The 13,887-nt window shown below is 34.5% G+C and overlaps 1 protein-coding gene across 1 annotated transcript; it reads left to right on the plus strand.

The window, feature by feature from the left end:
• The first annotated feature begins 144 nt into the window (after positions 1-144).
• On the plus strand, positions 145-11,139 carry LOC142634021 (sodium/calcium exchanger NCL2-like). The gene is made up of 7 exons (XM_075808283.1): positions 145-511; positions 8,897-9,085; positions 9,169-9,350; positions 9,549-9,670; positions 9,770-10,037; positions 10,130-10,429; positions 10,749-11,139. Exons 1-7 carry the CDS (start codon positions 145-147, stop codon positions 10,995-10,997), a joined length of 1,677 nt encoding a protein of 558 aa, XP_075664398.1. The 3' UTR covers positions 10,998-11,139.
• The last annotated feature ends 2,748 nt before the right edge of the window (positions 11,140-13,887 follow it).

Below are 13,887 nucleotides of genomic sequence, written 5' to 3' on the forward strand. Positions count from 1 at the left end.
GTCAGGACTACTACGTTTACAATTGCAAGTTGCCTGGTTTTGCATGCCCATATAACTCCTTAATAAACCGGCCAAGTTGTGACTCATCAATCCATCTTGAGCTTGTCAATTTCACCAATTTGGCACACAAGTGTCTTCAAGACAATGTTGAGAGTCTCATTTATCAGTCTCTTAGTCCTTCTTATAACTCATTTGGGGAATGGCCGTTCCTTCAAAGAGAATTCCAACCTTATATCCGATGGCATAGACCAAATAAGCCATTCTTCAATCCTTGAAGTTGATGTTAAAGTAACAACAGTGACTTGTGAGGCCATTTATGGCTTCTTGCCTTGCACAACATCGGTTTGGGGGGAGATCTTCATGATTGTTGTATATGAGTTCTTGCTGTGCTTTGCAGAGAAGTATGTTTCAAGTGGGGCTGACCTTTTCTTTCAAATGTTTGGAACTGGTATCTTCGGTGCTAGCTTATTCCAAATACTTGGTACAATCCCACAAGTGGCTTTGGTACTTGGTAAGTGCCTTACTGGTTTCTCCTCTCATCGGTGGACTCTTTTCATTGACTCTTTTCCTCTATAAATATTTTGCTTTAAAGAACTTTATACATTTGAATATCAAGGCCGGACCTAGACATTTTGGGGCCTTAGACGAGAACTAAAAATTGGGTCTTTTTTTTATACTTATATATTAATTAAATTAATGTTTATTTAATATTTTTATATTATAATATATTTCATTTAAAATCTATTTTTCTTGCCTTTTAAGATGCAAATTGTTTAATTAAATTTTTGTATTCAAGTTCTTCTAACATCTCTTTTTCAATCGATAATATAGCTAATCCACTTAATCTATTTTTCTTGCTCATTTGTGATATTTTCATCTAAATTTTGTGTTATATTTTATTTATTACTAATAACAAATTTATCTATTGATCCTTTTTGAGACTCAATTATTATTATTTTTTTAAAGTTTTTCATATCTAGATGCATATTTTCTAGTAGACATTTCTTATCAAACAATATATTTATAGAGACTAAAATAAAAAATAACTTTCAAGTGTAGAGCAAATGAGAAATAGAACCTGATTTATATAAAAAAAATATTGTTGTAGTTTCACCGAACAATAACAAGTTGTTAGCAATCTCAATCTGCATAAATAAAGACTTATTCAATATATAACCACTAAGTAAAAAAAAACACAAATAAAAAAAATATAAACAAAAACACGCAGGCTTAAAAAAAAAAAAAAAAAAAAAAAAAAAAAAAAAAAAAAAAAACTGATACAATGATGAGCCAGCCAAAAACCGCAGGCTAAAAAAAAAAAAAAAAAAATTGAAGGCCCAAACCAAACATGAAACATCCAGGCATGAGCCAGCCATAACTAAACTCAATATAAACAAAACACAAAACAGGCCCAAAATATGGATAACAAATAAAATGAAGAGAAAGCCAAGCACCCAAGCCTTTATTCTTTATACCTAAATTTGATATATTTGAATTTATAACGTCTGATGATTACTCTTTATTATCAAGTTAAGAAATTAATTGAGTTTCTATGTAAGAGTTTTTATTTGGCAACAATATATTTAACTACTTGTGTCATCTCAAATTTATATAGTTTTTCCTAGTCCAGAATCAATAATAGGCAAAACATCTTTAAACGTGAATATCAAATTTTATTTATTTATTTATTTATTTTTTACAATTCATATAGTGACTATGAGTTTTCCAATATCATGAGACAAAAATTATGAATTAAAACATTATATGTTGAAAGTGATTGTCACCACCAAGTTCTTTTGTTTTTCAAATATAATTTCTAAAGGACATTCTCTTTTGTTTTACAAATATAATTTCTAATGGACATTATCTAATATGTATAGAAAAGGTGCATATTTCTTCTTTCCTCTTGTTAAAATTCACAAGCTAAGAAAAGATCTTAGATCAAAAAAGAAAATTGTAGAAGTTTCAAGAAAGCTTGAGAAATTGAGAGAGAAAATTCAGAGAGAAGAAAGAAAAATTCTTATTGCTCTGAGTATATGAATTACAAGAAGTACCTAATATACATATTAAGCTTGTATTTATACAGGTTACAAATCAAAAATACGTGGGAAAACTCTAACCAACTCCTAACAGATTTCCTAATAAAGCTCCTCCAATAAACTTAAGACACATGTCACTCCCTCTAACTACTTAGCTAGCCAACTTCACTCACATGCAGTGCACATGTCACTTAGCTACTCAATGCTTCAAGTAGCCTCTTCAGCCACACTTTGAGTTTCTTCTGATGCTTTATTTGTGCACTACTTGTCTTTAAAACAGAGTTACTTCCTTTCTTTAATCCTATTTTACCCTTCTTCAATTCATCTTCATCTTTACTTTTACCCTTCTTCAATTCACCTTCTCCTTTAGCTTTAGGCTTCTTCTTAACAGCCCCCCTCAAGACCAAAGCTGCTTCTAATGTAGAAATAGCTTTTGTGTCTTGCCATGATTGTGGAAATGTAATGCTGGAACTAAAAATATTAATTAAGCCTAATCTACTGATCAAGTCTAGGAACCCAGGTGCACCAAGTGCCTTAATGAACACATCAGTCAATTGCAAATGAGTCTTGACATGAAAGGTCTTGATCATACCTGCCTGTATCTTTTCCCTGACCAGATGACAATCCACTTCAATGTGTTTTGTCCTCTCATGGTACATAGGGTTTGCAGCTATGTGTAAAGCTGCCTTGTTATCACAGTAGAGGAGTGCAGCCTTAGAATGCTCAATCTTGAAGTCTTCAAGAAGATAAAGCAACCAAGTAATTTCACAACATGTTAAAGCCATTGATCTGTATTCAGCTTCAGCTGAAGATCTTGACACAGTATTTTGCTTTTTAGATCTCCAAGATATCAAATTCTCACCAAGAAAGACACAATACCCTATCATTGATCTTCTGGTATCAGGGCATCCTGCCTAATCTGCATCACAAAATGCCTTTAATTGAAAATCTGACTTGGCTGAGAAAAAGAATCCTTGCCCTGGAGAACCCTTGATGTATTGTAAAACCCTGAGTGCTGCCACCATATGAGGATGCCTAGGCTTGCTCAGAAACTGATTCAGACTAGGGGTGTGCAGAAAACCCACTGACCCGCTAAACCTGACCCAACCCACTGGGTTGGGTCGGTTTTTAGGGCTTGGTGGGTTAGGTTGGGTTATAAATTTTTTTTTTGTAGTGGGTTGGGTTGGGTTTGGGTCATAAAATTACAAACCCGCCAAACCCAACCCGACCCACCCATATTTTAATATATATTTAAAATATATTATATATTTAATAAATATTTTTTTAATAATAAATAATCCTATTACTTGTATAATAAATATTTCCTACAAACATATATAATATAAAGTCCTATTACTTTCTTTAATATATATTTAAATATATTATATAATTAATAAATAATAATAAAAAAAATGTCCAACCCATGGGTTCAACCCGATCCAACTCGACCCACGTGGGTTGGGTTGGGTCGAATTTTTTTTTACCCACCATGGTGGGTTGGGTCAAAAAATTCCCTCAACCCGACCCAACCCGACCTATGCACACCCCTAGTTCAGACTATTTATTGCATAACAAATGTCTAGTCTGGTCTTGTCACAGTTAAGTACATCAACCTACCTATTAACCTTCTGTACTGTGAAGGATCATCAAGCAACTCTCTCTCATCCTTAGACAATCTAAGATGCTGTTCCATAGGTGTTCTCATAGGCTTGCAACCTAACATGCCTGAATCTATCAACACTTCTAAGGCATATTTTCTTTGGTTAAGACTAATTCCCTTGTCACTCCTTGCCATGTCTAAACCCAGGAAATACTTCAAGGCTCCCAAGTCTTTTATCCCAAACTTAGTATCCAAAAGCCTTCTTAAATCTACTATACATTGAGCATCATTACCTGTGATCAATATATCATCTACATAGACTAGAAGGGCAGTAAAACAAGAACCCTTTGAATGTACAAAAAGAGCACAATCAGATTTTAATTGGACAAAACCCATTTCAGTAATTGTTGTTGACAATTTAGCATGCCACTACCTACTGGCTTGCTTCAAGCCATAAAGTGATTTTCTCAACCTACATACAAGAGGTCTAGCATCAGTTAAATAGCCCCCCTTGCTGTGATAGCCCTAAGGTAAAGACAAATACACTTCTTCCTCTAAATCACCATGGAGGAAGGCATTATGTACATCCAACTGATGTAAAGGCCAACCTTTGACAGCAGCAATACACAACGACACCCTCACAGAAACTGATTTAGCAACAGGTGAAAAGGTTTCAGAATAGTCTAGCCCCTCCTGCTTTGTATACCCTTTAGCCACTAATCTGGCTTTGTACCTTTCCACAGAACTATCTGGATTGTATTTAATCCTATAAATCCATTTGCAACCTATAGGAGTCTTCCCATGAGGCAAAGGAACCACATCCCAAGTGTGATTAAGCTCCAAAGCATCAATTTCCTTGTCCATTGCTCCCTGCCAAGCTTTTGAAATCACAGCCTAATGGTAGAACTCAGGTTCAACTTTAGCACTAGCAATAGGAGCAAAAACTTGATAGGAAGAACTAAGGTTAGCATAAGAAAGGTGAGAGTTTATATTATAGGGACTACTTGGTGAGGGTTTGGTGGAAAGCAAAGAACAAGAATAATATTGTAAGTAAGTAGGAAGTCTATGAACTCTAGTGGATTTCCTAACCTGAGGGGAGGAAATAGTAGGGATTGGTGTAATAGTGCAAGGATTAGGTGCAGGAGAAGAGGGATTAGGATTAGCAATAGTACCATCTAAAGGAATACATTCTACAGTAGCATGAGTGTCTATTGCAGAAGTTGGAAGATCAGGAATGAAAGACTCATCTGAGATGTTAGGCAAGGGAATAGAATCTAAGGAAACAGATGAGGGCAAAATGTTAGAATCAAAAGGATCAAGATATTGAGGAAGATCGGAAGATTTAAAAGAAACAGGGACTCATAGAAGTGCACATCTCTTGATATACTGAATGTGTGGTTAAATCCATTACCTTATAACCTTTGAATCCAAAGGGGTAACCAAGAAACACACATTTAATGGCTCTAGGAAAAAATTTATGCCTGTTATGTGCAAGTGTAGATGCATAACATAGACAACCAAACACCCTAAGATGTGAAAAAATAGGCAACTTACTAAAAAGAGCTTCATAGGGTGTCTTATTAGCAATAGCAGAATTAGGTAACCTATTTATTAGGCAAACAGCTGTGACCACACAATCTCCCCAAAATTCCAAAGGAACATTGGATTGAAACTTAAGTGCTTTAGCCACATTTAGAATATGTTGATGCTTTCTTTCCACAATGAAATTCTGTTGAGGGGTTTCAACACAACTCAATTGATGGATGATGCCTTTGGATTTGAAAAACTCCTTTAATAGAAACTCAGTGCCATTATCAATCCTGATGCACTTAATTTTTTTGTTAAATTGAGTTTCAACATAAGCATAAAACTGTGGCAAGAGAACTTGAGTTTTTGAGTTACCTTTCAACAAATATATCCATGTACATCTAGAAAAATCATCAAAAATTGTATGGAAATACTTGTAACCATCAACAGTAGGAATAGAAAAAGGACCCCACAAATCACAATACACCAAATTAAAGGGCTGATCAGAAACATGAGTACTATCAAAAAAAGGAAATCTTTTTTGCTTTGCTATTGGACAAATGTCACAATGAGCAGTCTTATTACATTGTACAAATGGCACAATCTTATTTACAAGCTTAAGTTTACCACTTGAAGGGTGCCCTAGTCTAGAATGCCAGAAATTAGAATGAGCAGCAACTGAATTACAATAGGTATAAGCTGGAGTAGAAGACAAATCTTGGTATTTGTTATCCTGTAGATACAATCTATTTTGTTTTCTACCCAGACCAATCGTGCTCCAAAGAGCAAGATCCTGAATAAAGCAAAATGATCCAAGATAAATGAGGCAACAATATTGTGATTTGTTCAATTTACTAACAAATATGAGGTTAAAAGTAAAAGAAGGAACACACAACACATCAGTAAGAATTAAGGTATCATTGAGATGCACTATCCCTATATGAGTTACTAAGACCTTTTCACCATTGGGTAAGTAAACATAGAAATTAGAAACACAAGTAAAAGAACTGAAGACTGATGCAAAATGGACCATGTGATCAGTAGCACTTGTATCAATGATCCAATCTGTTTTATTGTAAGCTGATCTATCCACTATTTTAGCAGAGAAAATAGTTGAGTGTGGGATTGAATTTGGAAAGCAAAAGAGGAAAAACTAAAAGTTTTACCTGAGAAGTTGTTGATGTAATTGGTAGTGGATGCACTTAATGCCAAAAGCTGGGAAGTGCTTGTTCCTCTAGTATTTAAGCTAGTTAGCTGCTTTGAAGCTGAAGTCAAAAGCTTAGCAGTTTCACCAACTGACTGTGAATTCAGAAATGCTAAAAGCTGTTCACATTGGGACTTGGAAATTGGACACTGTGGAGTTGAAAACATAAACTCTTCACCAGTCTGATTAGGATTAGTAGCTCCAAAACCTGCTACTTGATTGGCCATGGATTTGTTTTTAAACTTGAACCCTAGAGGAAATCCATGTAGCCTATAACATTTATCAACTGTATGCTTTGTCTTCCCATAGTGAGTGCAAATAGGTCCCCTTTTGGAATTTCCTTTGCTATTCTGACCATGTTTGGAACTAGAACTAGCATTTGAGTACAATGTTGTGGCTTCAATGGGATGAGCTATGACAGAACCAGTGAATTCTCCATTCTTGAAGCTTCTTTGATTTTCTTATTGCAAGATCAAAGAAAGAACTCTATTAATGTCAGGTAGAGGCTCATACAACAAGATCTAACCCCTGATAGCTGAATAGGAGTCATTCAGTCCCATCAGGAATCTCATCACTTGATCACGATCATGAAGATCTGAGGTAGTTCTTTGAGCTCCACAAGTGCAAGGACACTTACACATATGCATAGTCTGATAGTTAGCCAATTCATCAACCAAAGCCGTAAACCTTGTGTAATAATCTTCCACAGACAATTGCCCTTGAACAAGATAGGCTGATTCCTTCTAAAGTTCAAAGATTCTAGGACCACTTTTCTGAGAAAACCTACGGCGAAGATCAAGCCAAATTTTTCTAGCGTTGTCAGTATACATAATGCTAGAAGCAATGTTTGGTGAGACTGAATTGATAATCCAACTAAGCACTGTCATGTTACACCGAGTCCACAAAATGAATTGTGGTGAATCTGGACCTGGTTTTGGTATAGTACCATCAACAAAACTAGTCTTGTGCCTAGAAGTGAGTGCGATGATCATCGATCTCGCCCACGGAAAATAATTCTTGCCTCCAATCAACTTCTAAGAAACAAGCTGCACAATATTGTTATCACTGCTACTAAGATAGAATGGATTTACAGAGTCACCATTCGCAGCTGTGGAAGTTTGATTGTTTGAGGATGGACTATTTGAAGTTTCTTCTGTGGTCATCATTAATGGAGCTTCGAACCTTGAAGAAGATTAGATGTAATTTCAGAGAATCCAAAAAAAGATTAAACGAGAGAAAAAAAAAACAGAGAACAAATTGATTTGATTCTGATTAGCGCTCTAATACCATGTTAAAATTCACAAGCTAAGAAAAAGATCTTAGATCAAAAAAGAAAATTGTAGAAGTTTCAAGAAAGCTTGAGAAATTGAGAGAGAAAATTCAGAGAGAAGAAAGAAAAATTCTTATTCCTCTGAGTATATGAATTACAAGAAGTACCTAATATACATATTAAGCTTATATTTATACAGCAGTTACAAATCAGAAATACGCGGGAAAACTCTAATCAACTCCTAACAGATTTCTTAATAAAGCTCCTCCAATAAACTTAAGACACATGTCACTCCCTCTAACTACTTAGCTAACCAACTTCACTCACGTGCAGTGCACATGTCACTTAGCTACTCAATGCTTCAAGTAGCCTCTTCAGCCAAACTTTGAATTTCTTCTGATGCTTTATCTGTGCACTACTTGTCTTTAAAACAAAGTTACTTCCTTTCTTTAATCCTGTTTTACCCTTCTTCAATTCACCTTGTCCTTTAGCTTTAGGCTTCTTGTTAACACCTCTCAAGGAAAGGTTGAATATTCTCATTACATCATGCATGTGAAAAATAAGATATTCCCATGACGTCATTCATGTGAAAAATAAAATATTCCCACAATACCTAATTTAAAGGGTGTAAACTAAGTAAAATCATGTAATGATAAATGGATTTTATTTTTCAACAAAACCTAGGTATAATATTTAGGTGTTGTTCTTTAGGTTTCACTTTTAAAATTCTGCTACATGAATTTTTTCACATAAGATGAAAGTGTATTAATACATTGTTAAATCTTAAGAGCAACCACATCAGTCCATGGATAATCTTGCAAAATACAAAAAACAACACATTTTACACATTTTGACAAAAAAAAACACTTATATCAGTGGGTGTAAAATTGTGCATAAATGCACAAGAGCTATAGTAACCGTGCATATATACACGATTACTGTAACTCTTATATACATTATTTAAATAATTTCTAATTTTGCTCCTTTTTTCTCTCCTCCATCTGCAAAACCAACGCCCTCATCATTTGCTTCTTCCTCTGATACACATACTCTCACATACACAAAATCAAAAATCAACCACAAAAATCAATCACAAAAATATTCAAAATCTGGATGCAAACGTTGTCAAAATCTGGACGCAAACGCACTAGGAGACAGCCTCTAAAATATTCAGTGAAAGACAATCATCTGAGCCAGTCAATATACGTATTCCATTCCACACAATCTCATATATTTGAGTATATGTTTGCTTGTAGCGACTGGAGTGACAGCAAGTACAGACACTGTTGAAGCACAAGCAAAAATGGGAATGAGCTTACTTGCAGGAAAAACAATCATGCTTCTTACATTAATCTGGGGTTCTGTTATTGCTTTCGGTAGCTATGATCTTTCACAGCCTTCGGATTCATCAGACGTAGAAAACAAGAGACCATTCAGTTTAACTGGTTTTTCTCCTCTCTTTTCTGACTAATATAAAACGTCTTTGTTCAATGTAATTGATGTCCCTTTGTATGTGTGTGTGATGCAGGTTATGGTGTTAGCACTGACGTTGAAACCTACCATACTTCAAGAATAATGATTGTATCCATGATCCCATTTCTCATTCTTCAAATGGCAAAAGTTCTCAATTCATCTTCAGGGAGACGAATTGTAGTCTTAGTCTCTCTCACTGTTACCCTAGCCTTCCTCTTCCTTTACTTCACCTATCAGGTAAATAAAATTACATTAGCATGAGAAATGTTCCCCAGTAAACGAGTCCTAACACGCAGGATTTTTAACTTAATAAATGAGAGGTAGAGCGGAAACATGCTTTGAACTCAGGATTAGGTGATCAAATACCAATAGCACGTTAACTTATTAATGAAATAAATGTGTAATTTTTTTTCCTTTACAAAAAAAATGGTGCAGGTTTTCCAGCCATGGATTCAGAGTAGGAGACTTGAATATCTGATGAGCAAGCATGTGCAAAAAAACCTACTACTGAGTCTTCTCACTGGTAGTGGCAGACCTGACGTAACAATTATAAGAGAGTAAGCTTGTTAAGTGCTACTTCAAGGTTCTTTAGCCACCTATATTTTTCAAGGATTTCTGTTATCTTATCAATTAGTCACTACTTCATATATTTGCAGCCTTTTTCACAAAATCGACAAGAATAATGAAAATTATATATCACCTAATGAATTGAGAGCATTAATCTTAGGAATACAAATAGAAGAAGTAGGTTTGAATGAGGATGACTATGAAGCAATGGTGATGGAGGAGTTTGATATCCCTGGTGATTCTCATATAACTGAGACTGAATTCATTAAAGGGCTCTCAAAATGGATTAATAAGGCTCAGCACCCTGCCAACAATCAAGGTCATGACAAGCCAAAGTTTTCTAACAGCAATTCAAAGGTAAAAGATTGAAAAATTGTAAGATCTGTTTTAAAACTAAGCACAATTTATAATTGGATAATATTGCCTTGATCCTTAAGACACAACTGCAGAAATCAACTGAAGAGCAACAGAGGCTACTGGCTCAGAAAAAGGAAAGTTCGGGAACTAAGAAATCATGGTTGAATTACATTAAGGCAACTTTTCTATTGATTCTTGGAACTGCTATCACCGTTTTGCTTGCACAACCCCTAATGCAAACTCTCGAAGAGTTTTCTACTGCTGTAAACATCCCATCTTTTTTGGTATCATATGTTGTGATACCCTTGGCTTTGAGCTACAGACAGACACTAAAGGCAATTACTTCTGCCAGACAGAAGACAGAAAAAGCTATCTCCTTAACCTTTTCTGAGGTTTACTTCTCCCCCAAACTTATCTTTTCATTTGATCATGAGATAACAATTCCTAGTTTCATTTCTAGTACAATGGTGCTGCTTACATCTTATATTCTCATCGGAAAGTTCAATAATTTTTTGATAAGTCAATCAAAAAGTTCTATCTTTATGATTTAATCAGGTGGTTATATCTCTATTGAAAATTAAACCTGCCCATGTGTTTTAAATAGTATTTGTATTTTGCAACGAATTCATTGTTTTGCTTTGTAGCATTTACCTAAGTTGGTCTTCATTATTTTAGATCATATTTATTTGACACTTGGAAGGTTTTTGGCAGATTTATAATGGAATATTCATGAACAACATGATGGGTTTAGCCATCTTCTTGGCCCTTGTTTACATACGAGATTTGTCATGGGATGTCTCTGTTGAAATTCTGGTTGTTCTACTTATCTGCACAGCGATGGGACTATTCATCTGCTTCTGCACCAAATTCCCTTTCTGGACAAGTATCCTAGCATATCTTCTGTACCCCTTATCACTGCTGCTCATTTATGTTCTCACTACTTTTTTTGGATGGTCCTAAGTTAGTACTTGCTATACTGCTCCAGGGCAAAAAAAGTGCTTCTGTAAATGCAAAAAAAAAAGTACAATAAATCAAATGTCATAACATTTTTCATAACGGCTGAGGTAACAAATTGTAGTTGGTGTACAATAGAAATGATGTTTGTGGTCCTAGTGAAAGTAACATTGCTTTAATTGGTGGTTTGATTTGAGAGTGATATTGTTTTAATCACAATTTGCCACCTCAATCATGAGATGTGAAATTTGTTGTCTCTAGCATTATCAAATGAACAAATATGTATTTGAATGAAATATTCACAATGTTGTGATGTTGATATTTCTCTCTCTCTCTCTCTATATATATATATATATATTTTTATTGAATAAGAATTTTATTAACAAACTGAAAAGTTTACAAACACACAGTAGTCCAACACTACTAACCACACAAAATCAAACTAAACAACCAAAAAAAAAAGAAAGCACCAAAGAAAACTACACACAGGCTTACATCAACCTTTTGTTAACACTACTTAAACCTATCAAAAGGAATAAAATAAATTATTATCCATAGCCAGACCACATATATAAAAATCATTTGTTGTGAATTGGAAAATTAAAAAGATAACTTAGTCAATTCGAGGTGACTAACCTCCTGAACTTGAGAGGGATAATAAAGTTTTTGGTTTAATTTCTGCTTACTTCATTCATAATTCCCACGTACATAAATACTAGTGAGGAGATAAGTTTCATCACAACTAAGTCCTAAAACATATATAGGATCCAACTCCTATTTAAATTTAAATACAAATTGAAATTGAATCTTAATCCTCATCCTAATCTACTACATAATTTTATTAGAATTCTATTCAAATTCAAACTTTTTTAACTACTTCAAAATTATTTACCATTTGGCCTTGAGACATAACATTCCCTTCCCCTTTAGATGAATCTTGTCCTCAAGATTCTGCAACATAGAAATTAACCCTTGGTCACATTGATTGGAGAATACTCGACCTCGGATTTTGAAGTGTTGAAGGAAAATTATGACCATGGAGACTTCCACCAATTCTTTAACCATTTTTGTGAGCACTAGAAACAAAAATATCTTGCTTTTCATACCCTTGAACTCATTAGGAATGACGAATTCAATATGTGGGATTGAGATCGGCTCATTTGAATTCATGAAAAGATCCATTTGATCAATGTTTTGTTGTGAATTGAGAAAAAAAAAAGATAGTGTAGTCAATTCGAGATGACTAATCTCCTGAACTTGAGAGAGGAAATAGACATTTTTTCATTAATTTTCTGCTTGCTTCATTCATAATTCCTATGTACATAAATACTAGTGAGTAGATAAGCTTCATCACAACCAAGTCCTAAAACATAGGATCCAACTCCTACTTAAATTTAAATACAAATTGAAATTAAATCTTAATCCTCATCCTAATCTACTGCATAATTTTATTAGAATTCTATTCAAATTCAAACTACTTCAACTACTTTAGAATTACTTGCCATTTGGCCTTGGGACACACCATTCCCTTCCCCTTCAGATGAATCTTGTCCTCAAGATTCTACAACATATAAATTAACACTGGCTCACATTGATTGGAGAATGCTCGGCCTCGGATTTTGAAGTGTTGAAGGAAAATTATGACCATGGAGACTTGCACCAATTCTTTAACCATTTCTGTGAGTACTAGAAACAAAAATATATTGCTTTTCATACCCTTGAACTTATCGGGAATGACAAATTCAATGTGTGGGATTGAGATCGGCTGATTTGAATTCATGAAAAGATCCCTTTGAACAATCTTTTCCACTTCATTGAACCTTTGATCTTCAAACTCATTTTTTGTAGAAAGTGCACCCTCCAACATATTACTTTCTTGAATTGTTGGTGGTTCTTTGATCACCAACACTTGAATTGTTGGTTCTTGAATATTTGATTCTTGAACGGGTTGGACAAGATTTTCAAATGATTTTTCCATAGGAACCTCCATTGATACTTCATTGATTGGTATTCGAAGTCGATTTTGAAGGGTGCATATGAACTCCACCCAATCTGTACATAATCTTGTTGCCTCTAAGGTTTGAAACCAACCATGTGCCTCTCCTTCGATGTAATATGAGGCAATGGAAACCATATCATTTGACGGTGTATTGTTAAAAGCGAAGAATTTGTAGACCTTACAAAGCCATGAAAAAGGATCTCCACCTTTGAATTTTGGTATCTCCATAAATTTCCTTTGAGTCACAGACATGATGGCTTGATAAGGTTTTTTTTTTTTTTTTTTTTGGTGTTGCACGTGGAAACTTGTTTGAATGGCTTGATGGGTACTTTGTGAGTTGAGTTTTGGATTATGGTGGGCACGAGGATTTTTTTTCTTCTTCTTTGGCTTATGGTATTTAGTGGATGGCTATAGGTTGATGTACGGTGGGTTTGAAAATAATATTTTGTGTGTTGATATTGGTGTTGGCTGGATGTGGGTTTTTGTGTTGAGAAGGGTGAGTTTGGTTGCTTATTGAGATGCGGTGATATTTCAAATGGATCAAAATGCTCTGATACCAAATGTTGTGAACTGAGAAATAAAAGATAATGTAGTCAATTCGAGATGACTAATCTCCTGAACTTGATAGAAGAAATAGACATTTTTTGATTAATTTTCTTCTTGCTTCATTCATAATTCCTATGTACATAAATACTAGTGAGTAGATAAGCTTCATCACAACCAAGTCCTAAAACGTAGGATTCAACTCCTACTTAAATTTAAATACAAATTGAAATTAAATCTTAATCCTCATCCTAATCTACTGCATAATTTTATTAGAATTCTATTCAAATTCAAACTACTTCAACTACTTCAAAATTATTTGCCATTTGGCCTTGGGATACCAAATGTTGTGAA

This window comes from Castanea sativa, chromosome 5 (genome assembly GCF_040712315.1).
Source record: "Castanea sativa cultivar Marrone di Chiusa Pesio chromosome 5, ASM4071231v1".
Taxonomy (NCBI): domain Eukaryota; kingdom Viridiplantae; phylum Streptophyta; class Magnoliopsida; order Fagales; family Fagaceae; genus Castanea; species Castanea sativa.

Bases quoted from the DNA above. Each gene is read 5' to 3' on its own strand.
- LOC142634021 (XM_075808283.1), top strand. From the start codon at position 145: ATGTTGAGAGTCTCATTTATCAGTCTCTTAGTCCTTCTTATAACTCAT. The intron at 9,086-9,168 runs GTTTTTCTCCTC...TGTGTGATGCAG, and splicing joins GAGACCATTCAGTTTAACTG to GTTATGGTGTTAGCACTGAC. The intron at 9,351-9,548 runs GTAAATAAAATT...AAAATGGTGCAG, and splicing joins TCCTTTACTTCACCTATCAG to GTTTTCCAGCCATGGATTCA.